Consider the following 12,474-nt stretch of genomic DNA (forward strand, 5'->3'; position numbering starts at 1 on the left):
CGCTGCTCAAAGATTCCTGAACAATACAAGAGAAAAGAGGATTCAGGTATCCGGCTGAAGCAACGCGACGGCGAGGGACTGATATTCCGCGTTGGACGCCGCATGAGCTCCAGGTCGAGCAAGACGGGCCGCTCCTCTTCCGCGACGGCTACCACTAAATGCAATGACGAACGCGTGTATGATTGAAACCAGAATGGGAGGAAGACCGATGGATGGGCCCCGTATTTATAGCAAGCAACGACGTACCAAAAACAAATTGAAGACAGCCACTATATGCAGCAAAGAAGCAGCTAGAAAGGTTGAGAAAAGCGGCAGCCGACTATATAGCAGGCCTGGAAAGCACGGCCGAAGCGGCGGCCGATTTAAAATCGCCCACGGCAGCATGAGGATCCGCGTACAGGGCAGGCCCACCTGGCAGACCCGCAATAGCGCACAAACGAAAGAAGACAGAACACATCAGAAAAGAATAAACAAAGCGGTAGACAAGGGAGTAGCGAAATCGGCTTCTGGATACGGACAATGCAAGCCAATCGGAACGGCCGATCGTGCATGCACATGCAATCCAATGGCGTGCTGAATTAGAAATCTCACCCTCAATCGCTAGTTGCACACGGACGTCTACCACGCTAGGTCCGCCAATAAAACACGTGCCATGTCCCAATTGGGTAACTTTTCACTGATAGAAAAAAGTCAAAAAAATAGGGTAAACTAAACCTGGCCAGGTTTAGTATATTAAGAATTAAAGCTACGGAACCAAGCATATATAATAATATCAGTTTCAGGAGCTAACGTGTACGATGTCATTTTCATGTATTTTTGACGGCCTACTCTATGTCAACTCGTCAACGCGCTTACACCCAATGATCCTTTAACACATCCATCGCCTATATATGTCGACACACTAGTATCAGTGATCTCACAACACCATCCATCCTGCAGCCATTTCTCTCTTTAGCTTCCTTGGAGCTTGTGATCTTTAGTTGATCAGACAACATAACCAATTTTATAGTCACCTACTATGTGTTATGATCCGGCAACCCCGAAGTGACAATAATCGGGACCACTCCCGGTGATGGCCGTAGTTTGAGGAGTTCATGTTTTCACTATGTGTTAATGCTTTGGTCCGGTACTCTATTAAAAGGAGGCCTTAATATCCCTTAGTTTCCGCTAGGACCCCGCTGCCACGGGAGGGTAGGACAAAAGATGTCATGCAAGTTCTTTTTCATGAGCACGTATGACTATATTCGGAATAGATGCCTACATTACATTGATGAATTGGAGCTAGTTCTGTGTCATCCTATGTTATGACTGTTACATGATGAACCACATCCGACATAATTCTCCATCACCGATCCAATGCCTCCGAGCTTTTCACATATTGTTCTCCATTTATTTATTTTTCCGTTGCTACTGTTACAATCACTACAAAACCCAAAAATATTATTTTTGCTATCGTTACCGTTACTTCCATATTACTTTGCTACTAAATACTTTGTTGTAGATATTAAGTTATCCAGGTGTGGTTGAATTGATAACTCAACTGCTAATACTTGAGAATATTCTTTGGCTCCCCTTGTGTCGAATCAATAAATTTGGGTTGAATACTCTACCCTCGAAAACTGTTGCGATCCCCTATACTTGTGGGTTATCAAGACTATTTTCTGGCGCCGTTGCCGGGGAGCATAGCTCTATTCTTTGAGTCACTTGGGATTTATATCTGCTGGTCACTATGAAGAACTTGAAAGACGCTAAAACAAAAATTTATCCCTCAACTACGAGGGGAGGTAAGGAACTGCCATCTAGCTCTGCACTTGATTCACCTTCTGTTTTGAGTAAGCTTGCGACACCTAAACCTGCTTCTGCTATTAATTCTGATATGTCGCATGTTATTGATGATGCCACTTCTGCTATGCATGATACTTATGATGAAACTACTTCTATGCTTGATACTACTGTGCCACTTGGTGAATTTCTTGATGAACAACTTGCTAGGGCTAGAGAGAATGAAATTATTGAAACTGATAATATTGATGAAAGTGATGATGAAGACTCTCCCAATAAATATGAATTGCCTGTTGTGCTTGAGAGCTATGTTATGGATGAAGAAACTGCTAGAGACTTTCTTGCTTGCAATGATAGAAGTGATCTTAAGAAATTATTAGCTAAGCTTAAACAAAAAAACTCTGAATGCTAGAATGAAATATGATCCTGCCTATGCTACTTCACCTATCTTTGTTACTGATAAGGATTATGAATTCTCTATTGATCCTGATATAATTACTTTGGTTGAATCTGATTTTTTTTATGGCTATGAATCTGAAACTGTTGTGGCACATCTTACTAAATTAAATGATATAGCCACCCTATTCACTAATGATGAGAAAACTCGCTATTACTATATCCTTAAAATATTTCCGTTCTCATTAAAGGGTGATGCTAAGATATGGTTTAATTCTCTTGATCCTGGTTGTGTGCGTAGTCCCCAGGATATGATTTATTACTTCTCTGCTAAATATTTTCCCGCTCATAAGAAACAAGCTGCTTTAAGGGATATATATAATTTTTTGCAAATTGAAGAAGAGAGTCTCCCACAAGCTTGGAGGAGGCTTCTCCAATTACTTAATGCTTTGCCTGATCATCCTCTCAAGAAAAATGAAATACTTGATATCTTTTATAATTGACTAACTGATGCCTCCAGAGACCACCTGGATAGTTGTGCTGGTTCTGTTTTCAGGGAAAGGACACCAGATGAAGCTGAAATTCTATTGAATAATATATTGACAAATGAAAATAATTGGACACTTCCTGAACCAACTCCTAAGCCAACTCCGAAGAAGAGGGGTGTTCTATTTCTCAGTCCTGAAGATATGCAAGAGGCAAAGAAATCTATGAAAGAAAAAGGTATAAAAGCTGAAGATGTTAAGAATTTACCTCCTATTGAAGAAATACATGGTCTTAATTCATCACATATTGAAGAAACTCATGGTCTTGATAACCCGACACAGGTAGTAAAGGTAAATTCTCTCTATAGATATGATAAAGCTGAAATCCCTCCTACTAAAATTGCTAGCGAATGCTTGGATGAGTTTGATAACTTTATGGTTAAGCAAGAAAATTTCAATGCTTATTTTGGTAGACAATGAAAACAAAATGCTTATATGATTGAACACTTGGGTGATTATATGTCTAGAGTTAAAGGTGAACTTAAACTCATTAGTAAACATGATTCTATGGTTACCACTCAACTAGAACAAGTACTGAAAGCTCAGAATGATTTGCTTAATGAATTGAATAGTAAGAATAATGACTTTGTTTTTAGAGTGGCTACTAGAACTGGTAAAATGACTCAGGAACCTTTGTATCCTGAAGGCCATCCTAAGAGAATTGAGCAGAATTCTCAGAGAAATAATTTAGATGCACCTAGTCCTTCTAAGAAGAAGAAAAAGAAAAATGATAGGACTTTGCATGCTTCTAGTGAACCTGTTGTTGACACACCTGAGAATCCCAATGATATTTCTATTTCTGATGCTGAAACACAATTTGGAAATGAACATGAACCTAGTGACAATGTTAATGATCATGTTCATGTTGATGCTCAACCTAGAGTTGATAATGATGTAGAAATTGAACCTGCTGTTGATCTTGATAACCCACAATCAAAGAATCAACGTTATGATAAGAGAGACTTTGTTGCTAGGAAGCACGGTAAAGAAAGAGAACCATGGGTTCAGAAACCCATGCCTTTTCCTCCCAAACCATCCAAGAAAAAGGATGATGAGGATTTTGAGCGCTTTGCTGAAATGATTAGACCTATCTTTTTGCGTATGCGATTAACTGATATGCTCAAAATGAATCCTTATGCTAAGTATATGAAAGAAATTGTTACAAATAAAAGAAAGATACCGAAAGCTGAAATTTCCACCATGCTTGCTAATTATACTTTTAAGGGTGGAATTCCAAAGAAACTTGGAGATCCAGGAGTACCAACTATACCATGCTCCATTAAAAGAAATTATGTTAGAACTGCTTTATGTGATCTTGGAGCCGGTGTTAGTGTTATGCCTCTCTCTTTATATTGTAGACTTGATTTGAATAAGTTGACACCTACTGAAATATCTTTGGAAATGGCTGATAAATCAACTGCTATACGTGTCGGTATTTGTGAGGATGTGCCTGTTGTGGTTGCAAACGTTACTATTTTAACGGACTTTGTTATTCTTGATATTCCCGAGGACGATAGTATGTCTATTATTCTTGGAAGACCTTTTTTGAATACTGCAGGGGCTGTTATTGATTGCAACAAAGGCAATGTCACTTTTCATGTTAATGGCAATGAGCATACGGTACACTTTCCGAGGAAACAACCTCAAGTCCACAGTATCAATTGGAAAAATTCCATCAATTATTATTGGAGGTTTTGAATTTCCTCTTCCTACTGTCAAAAAGAGATATGATATTCTTATTATTGGGGATGTGCATATCCCCGTTGAGGTAACATAGTGTTATTCGAAATTTCTCCGGCTCCATGTTATTCGGAATGAGTTTGTTAACAAGACTTGATCAACCTTGTTAGTGGATTTCTTTTGATGAGCATGAGATGGATGAAGTTAGAAAGCACAACCTTCTGTACCCTCTTTTTATTTTCTGTTATTTAGTTGAAATAAGTAAAAATAATATTTTTTCTGTCTGTTTTTTGAATTATCCGTGCAATATAAGAATACCCCAAAAATAAACGTTCTCCAAATGCCCTGCCAATTTAATATGATTTTTTCTGAAATATTTGAGAATATTTGGCATTGAGAACACAGCAGGGGGAGCAAGCACCTGGGCACGAGGGTCCAGGGCGCGCCCCCTACCTCGTGGGCCCATGGTGGCTCCCCTCGACTTATTCCTGCACCCACACACTTCTTCTTCCTCCCAAAAAAATTACCAATCAGCTCAAGCACGAGTTCTAGCTCATTTTGCTGCGATTTTCGATCTGCTTGCTCAAAGCACCTCTCACAAAAACTGCTTTGGGGGATTGTTCCTTGGTATGTGACTCCTCCAATGATCCAATTAGTTTATGTTCTAGTGCTTTATTCATTGCAAATTTGTGCTACCTAGGTGACCATGTTCTTGAGCTTGCATGTCAAATTTTTATGGTTCCAAGTAGTTCTAATGCATGATATAGTCTCTAGGCACTTGTAGGAGTAGTTGCTATCAATTTTGTTAAGCTTGGTTCACTTTTATTTGAAGTTACTAAAAATTTCAGAATTTTTTCAGAGGAAGAAATATGTTTAGGAAAATGTACCAAGGTGGTCCTTCAAGGAAGCAAGGACCCAGGCTTGCAATGCGTGATGCTGATGATGAACCACCAAGGGACGCTCCAGTGCGGCCTTGTGATTGGCCTTCAGAGGACTTCATGGATCAAGCAGGAATTAAGGAAGAATTTAACGCATATTTGCGTACCGCTGATCTTGTGAGCTTCGAGGCAGAGAAGTGCCGTCAGTACCACTATCTCACTAGTTCCTTTGTGAGGAGGTTTGAATTTTCGTCTTCACGCAATTCTCAAACTGTCCTGTTTGATCTTTATGAAAATTCTTATACTATGGACTTAGAGGATTTTACCACTGCTTGCAAACTCCCACAGTGGGGTAGTACTAGTGAACCTCGCAAATCTGAATTTAGAGATTTTCTTGCTAGTATAACTGTGGGGAAATCTAGAGACATAGCACAAGCTACCATAGGGAGCATTCATTTTCCTGCTTTACATTATTTTGCTCTCTTCATAGGTAGGTGCATAAATGGTAAGGATGAAGCATGTCACATGTGTGTCCCTGACCTCAGTATTCTCAGGAGTGCCGTGTTAGGGGATAAACATTATAATTTGGGAGCCACTGTTGCACGTAGGTTGCATCATAATAGATTTAATGAAGATTTCTTTGGTGGAATTTATGCAACCCGTTTAGCTAATTTTCTTGGTGTAACCATACGTGGGGATGATATTGAGTTGCCTCCTGCTTATTTAGATTACGACGCTATGGTTCGTCATCGTTTTGTTGAGAGAAACGATCAGTTCCTCCAGTACCGACTAATCTGTAACAGACGACGCACCTATCACGTCGCTCTCCCTGCTTCTACCTTCTTTGACTTTCAGGCAAAGGGGAGATATTTCATAACCAGTGAGGAGGCGAACGAGTACGAGAGGAGGGCTGAGATAGCTCGCCTCCAAGCTGTAGCCCACAATGCAATGACTGCTGCATCACAATACGACCCCAACTATAACTTTGGATATCCGCCAGGCCAGCCGTGGCAATAGACCAACTTAGGCCAAAAGCCTAAGCTTGGGGGAGTACGTATTTCTCACCGACATTACATTCATGTTTACACACTTATTGCTAGATGTCGGTGCTCATACTCTTTCATTGTAATATCCATGCTAGTTTATTTTCCTTTTTATGCTTTCTTCTTGTGTGTTTGAAAAATCTTAAGAAAAACTAAAAAAAATTAGTACTAGCGTTTAGCTAGTTTACTTTCTTGCTGTAGTAGTAGTAATTAAAAGAAAACCCAAAAATATTTCTTGTTCTTCTCTTGCTTGTTGGGAGCTTTCCCGTGTAAATAGTTTTATTTCTTTTCCTTTTTGGGGGGTCGATAGGGAAGACCATGATGAAAATGTTGAAGTGGCTCTTATATGCATTATTGTTGATTTAACCAAGAGTCCAATGCGCGTGCACTATTATTATTATTCACATCGTTCGGTCGTGCAAGTGAAAGGCAATTATGACGATATATGATGGACTGATTGAGAAGAGAGAAGCTGGTATGAACTCGACCTCTCTGGTTTTTGTAAATATGATTAGTTCATCGTTCCTGATTCAGCCCATTATGAATAAACATGTTTGCAATGACAATTAGAGATTATAGTTGCTTATGCCATGCTTAATTAGCTAGGAGTTTATAATGATTTACCTTGCGTGCCAACATGCTATTAAAATGGTTGTGATGTGGTATGATAGGGTGGTATCCTCCTTTGAATGATTCAAGTGACTTGACTTGGCACATGTTCACACATGTAGTTGAAACAAAATCAACATAGCCTTCACGATATTTATGTTCATGGTGGATTATATCTTACTCATGCTTGCACTCAATGTTTATTAATTTTAATGCATGTTCATGACTGTTGTCTCTCTCTAGTTGGTCGCTTCCCAATCTTTTGCTAGCCTTCACTTGTACTAAGCGGAAATACTGCTTGTGCATCCAATTCCTTAAACCCTAAAGTTATTCCATATGAATCCACCATACCTTCCTATATGCGGTATCTACCTGCCGTTCCAAGTAAATTTGTATGTGCCAAACTCTAAACCTTCAAATGAAATTCTGTTTTGTATGCTCGAATAGCTCATGTATCAACTAGGGTTGTCCGTATCTTCCATGTTAGGCGGGTTATTCTCAAGAGGAGTGGACTCCGCTCCTCACTCACGAGAAAATGGCTGGTCACCGGGATGCCCAGTCTCATGCTTTATGCAAACCAAATCAAAATAATTGCAAACAAAACTCCCCCTGGGACTGTTGCTAGTTGGAGACACTCGTTGTTTCGAGCAAGCCATGGATTGATGCTTGTTGGTGGAGGGGGAGTATAAACTTTACCATTCTGTTTGGGAACCGCCTATAATGTGTGTAGCATGGAAGATATCGCCATCTCTTGGTTATTATGTTGACAATGAAAGTATGCCGCTCAAAATATTATTTATCTCTATTTCAAAATCGAGCTCTGGCACCTCTACAAATCCCTGCTTCCCTCTGCGAAGGGCCTATCTATTTACTTTTATGTTGAGTCATCACCCTCTTATTAAAAAGCACCAGCTGGAGAGCACTGCTGTCATTTGCATCCATTACTATTAGTTTATATTGGGTATGACTATGACTGGATCTCTTTTACCATGAATTATAATGTTTAGTCAGTCCTTGATCTTTAAAGGTGCTCTGCATTTATGTTTTGCGGTCTCAGAAAGGGCTAGCGAGATACCATCTTGTTATATCATATTATGATTGTTTTGAGAAAGTGTTGTCATCCGAGATTTATTATTATTGCTCGCTAGTTGATTATGCCATTGACATGAGTAAACATGAGACCTAAATGTTATTGTGAATGTGGTTAGTTCATAATCTTTGCTGAAAACTTGAATGCTGGCTTTACGTATTTACAACAACAAGAGCAAACAGAGTTTGTAAAAGTTTTTCTTTATCACGTTCAGTTTGTCAACTGAATTGCTTGAGGACAAGCAAAGGTTTAAGCTTGGGGGAGTTGATATGTCTCCGTCGTATCTACTTTTCCAAAAACTTTTGCCCTTGTTTTGGACTCTAACTTGCATGATTTAAATGGAACTAACCCGGACTGACGCTGTTTTCAGCAAAATTGCCATGGTGTTATTTATGTGAAGAAACAAAAGTTCTCGGAATGACCTGAAACTTCACGGAACTTATTTTTGGAAAATATAAAAAATATTGGCGAAAGAATCAATGTCAGGGGGCCCACACCCTGTGCACGAGGGTGGGGGCGCGCCCTACCCCCTGGGCGCGCCCCGTGCCTCGTGGGCCCCCTGGAGCTCCACCGACCTCAACTCCAACTCCATATATTCGTGTTCGGGGAGAAAAAAATCAGAGAGAAAGATTCATCGCGTTTTACGATACGGAGCCGCCGTCAAGCCCTAAACTCTCTCGGGAGGGCTGATCTGGAGTCCGTTCGGGGCTCCGGAGAGGGGAATTCATCGCCATCGTCATCATCAACCATCCTCCATCACCAATTTCATGATGCTCACCGCCGTGCGTGAGTAATTCCATCATAGGCTTGTTGGACGGTGATGAGTTGGATGAGATTTATCATATAATCGAGTTAGTTTTGTTAGGGTTTGATCCCTAGTATCCACTATGTTCTGAGATTGATGTTGCTATGACTTTGCTATGGTTAATGCTTGTCACTAGGGCCCGAGTTCCATGATTTCAGATCTGAACCTATTATGTTTTCATGAATATATGTGAGTTCTTGATCCTATCTTGCAAGTCTATAGTCACCTACTATGTGTTATGATCCGGCAACCCCGAAGTGACAATAATCGGGACCACTCCCGGTGATGACCGTAGTTTGAGGAGGTCATGTATTCACTATGTGTTAATGCTTTGGTCCGGTACTCTATTAAAAGGAGGCCTTAATATCCCTTAGTTTCCGCTAGGACCCCGCTGCCACGGGAGGGTAGGACAAAAGATGTCATGCAAGTTCTTTTCCATAAGCAGGTATGACTATATTCGGAATACATGCCTACATTACATTGATGAATTGGAGTTAGTTTTGTGTCATCCTATGTTATGACTGTTACATGATGAACCACATCTGACATAATTCTCCATCACTGATCCAATGCCTACGAGCTTTTCAAATATTGTTCTCCGCTTATTTACTTTTCCGTTGCTACTGTTACAATCACTACAAAACCCAAAAATATTACTTTTGCTATCGTTACCGTTACTTCCATATTACTTTGCTACTAAATACTTTGTTGTAGATATTAAGTTATCCAGGTGTGGTTGAATTGACAACTCAACTGCTAATACTTGAGAATATTCTTTGGCTCCCCTTGTGTCGAATCAATAAATTTGGGTTGAATACTCTACCCTCGAAAACTGTTGCGATCCCCTATACTTGTGGGTTATCAGGCTCCAACCCCATAGTGACTTTCCCGACCGGTAACGATGTTGTTCCGCTTGCCACCGTCGGGACCCGGTATTTCATCTGCAGCGTCTCCGGGCACTGCGACGCCGGCATGAAGGTCGAGGTCAACGTCAAGTCGAAAGAAGTGCAGACTGTGCAACGGTGCCGACGGACAGGGAACCGACGTCGCTGCCCTTCCGAGGCGGTATTAAGCTCAGCTGCGGCGGCTGGCGTTGATCACTCTACGGTGGCCCGGCTCAGTCTGATAGTTGTTGCGGCTGGTCTTACATTGTTCTTTTAGAGTGAACGATGATAGTGGTCCTTTTTCCTTGATAGGTCGTAGTATGGTCCCTTTGTGTATTAAATTCAATTCTTTTGTTAAATTAATTGCATTCATTATAATTGGATTCAACATATCTTCTTGCAAAAACCCGAATAATAACCAAGCGTGTAACCAGGAAATAAATTTATCAAAGATGTGTTGAATTCAGTGACATTACATCCATCCATTATGTACAACAGAAGTTCAGGCAGACCAAAATTCGTCTAGATAAGTAACATGATTTTTAAGGCAAAACAGTGGGGTAAACACCCACTGCAACATTTTATATTATTGGGAAGTGTATGTATACACTAGTTTGAGATGAGCTACAAAGAAAATAAATGAAGAAAACAAACCCTAACAAACCGAGCCAAAAAAAGGAGAAACAGAAATTATAAGACTTGAGCTCGCCAAGCTTTGAAAGCGTTGCCATATGTCGTTTTCATCTTGTGTCCCAAAATCTGCTCGGCAAGAAACAGATATTACAAGAGTTCAGCTCACCAATCCGTTGTTCATCTTGTTACCATCAAGCTAAAATCATCAGCTCGGGACTCCATACCCGAGATCTGCCGAATTTAACCCCGACACGGGCTATGTGGCTTAGCTCTCCGGCGAGCGACATGGTGACGGGTGTTGACGGTGTACCTTGGCCATGTCGGTGGCGAGGTGCACGGTGATGGGTGATCTTTGCGTAGCAGACGACTTCGATGGAAGCTTTGCCCTGATCTGGTTCTGGTGCTCCCATTCCGTCGTGGTGGGGTTCCCGCTAGAGTTTCCTCTATGTTGTGGGAGCTGTGGTCGAGCGAAAGCTTCGCGCTCCGGCGCCGGCGGCGACAAGGCCTGCGGGTATTGTATTCCTCTTGGGGCGTCGCCTTGGATCTCTCCTTGCCGTCTAACTCTCAGGGTGAAACCTTTATTACCTTTGGCTGATGCGGCAGCGGCGACGCTTTGTGCCGTTACCCTCTTGGGAGCGTCACCGGTGACGGTGGGTATTCCTCTTGCATGGGGGTGGGTTTCATGTGCTTCTTCTCGGCTGCTAGCTCGAGGCGTTTAGGTGCACTTAGTGCATTTTTAGCATTCTTGGCTAGCATTACCGATTTTCTTTAGATAAGCTTATGAGGTTCTCCTCAATGCCTTGTAACGGGTCATTTTGTAGTGGATTGGTTGTTTACGCCTATATCAATAAAAAGGGTGAAAGCTTGTTTCGAGAGAGAGAACGATTCGTGAAATCAACTGTCCTTGATGGCCTATTACAATGGCGTGCATGGTGACCGATCTTGACCAAATCAGTCGACCAATGCCTATTACTACCCTTCTTGTATTTGTTATCCCGTCTTTTATATAATAAAGCTATAGTACGTAATTTGTGTATTCTTGAGAAAAGATGATTATGTTTTTTTTTCAAACTTTTACAGTGATATAGTACATCTTAATAAATCAATTATCGTGTGGTAGGAATATGCACACGTGCGCCAATACGTTCATAACTTTAATCAAAGATTATGTTCAAATAATTAATGTTTAGCACGCTCGTGCACCGGATCGATAGCAGCCTGAGGGTTTGCCGCCAGACCCAGTCTACTCTCGGCTACGAATCCCATCGTCACCATTATTAGATTATCATAGTATAATAGACGAGCCAAGCATGCACGCACCAACATGTATTTAAATTCATCTGGGAATACTATTACTCATATTCATGCATCTTAGACCTACCATACCTCACCTGGTCAACGCGCTTACACCTGATGATCCTAGCTTGAACCAATCCATCGCCTATATATTTTGACATAGTGTCATCAACGATCTTACAGCACATTGCATCGTGCAGCCATTTCTCTCTGCAACTTCCTTGGATCCTATCGAATTTATCTCTAGTGCTAACTTCTAGCTCCGATCTTTTCAGTTAGCTAGCTAGTCGATCGACATTTAATCCATGGGGGCTAAAGTTCTTATGCTGATCACCATGGCCATGGCCATGCTCGGCATGGTGCTCGGCGCCAGTCACACGGTGGGCGCGCCGGCCGGATCATGGGATCTGCAGACCAACTACACCCTGTGGGCTTCAAGAACTAGGTTTACCATCGGCGATGAGCTCCAATTTCAGTACTCCACCACCATGCACAATGTGGTGGAGGTGAGAAAGGCTGGGTACGACTCCTGCAACAGCTCCAACCCCATCGCGACGTTCCTGACCGGCAACGATGTCGTCCCACTTGCAGCCATAGGGACGCGGTACTTCATCTGCAGCGTCCCAGGGCATTGCGCCGCCGGTATGAAGGCTCAAGTCAACGTGAAGTCGAAGGCTGTGCGGACAGTACAACGGTGCCGAGGGACGGGGAAGCGGCTCCGGTGCCGGTCCGAGACCGTATTAAGCTCGGCCACGACGGCTGGCACTGATCAGTCTGCGGTGGCGCAACTAGGTCTGGCCGTTGTCGCGGCTGGTCTCGTGTTGTTCTTTTAG

The 12,474-nt window shown here is 41.8% G+C and overlaps 1 protein-coding gene across 1 annotated transcript; it reads left to right on the forward strand.

The window, feature by feature from the left end:
* The first annotated feature begins 11,946 nt into the window (after positions 1-11,946).
* On the forward strand, positions 11,947-12,474 carry LOC123172039 (mavicyanin-like). The gene has a single exon (XM_044589087.1). It carries the CDS (start codon positions 11,947-11,949, stop codon positions 12,472-12,474), a length of 528 nt encoding a protein of 175 aa, XP_044445022.1.

This window comes from Triticum aestivum, chromosome 1D, assembly GCF_018294505.1.
Source record: "Triticum aestivum cultivar Chinese Spring chromosome 1D, IWGSC CS RefSeq v2.1, whole genome shotgun sequence".
In the NCBI taxonomy this organism is placed as follows: domain Eukaryota; kingdom Viridiplantae; phylum Streptophyta; class Magnoliopsida; order Poales; family Poaceae; genus Triticum; species Triticum aestivum.

Excerpts from the sequence above, each read along its gene's own strand:
- LOC123172039 (XM_044589087.1), top strand. The coding sequence starts at position 11,947 with ATGGGGGCTAAAGTTCTTATGCTGATCACCATGGCCATGGCCATGCTC.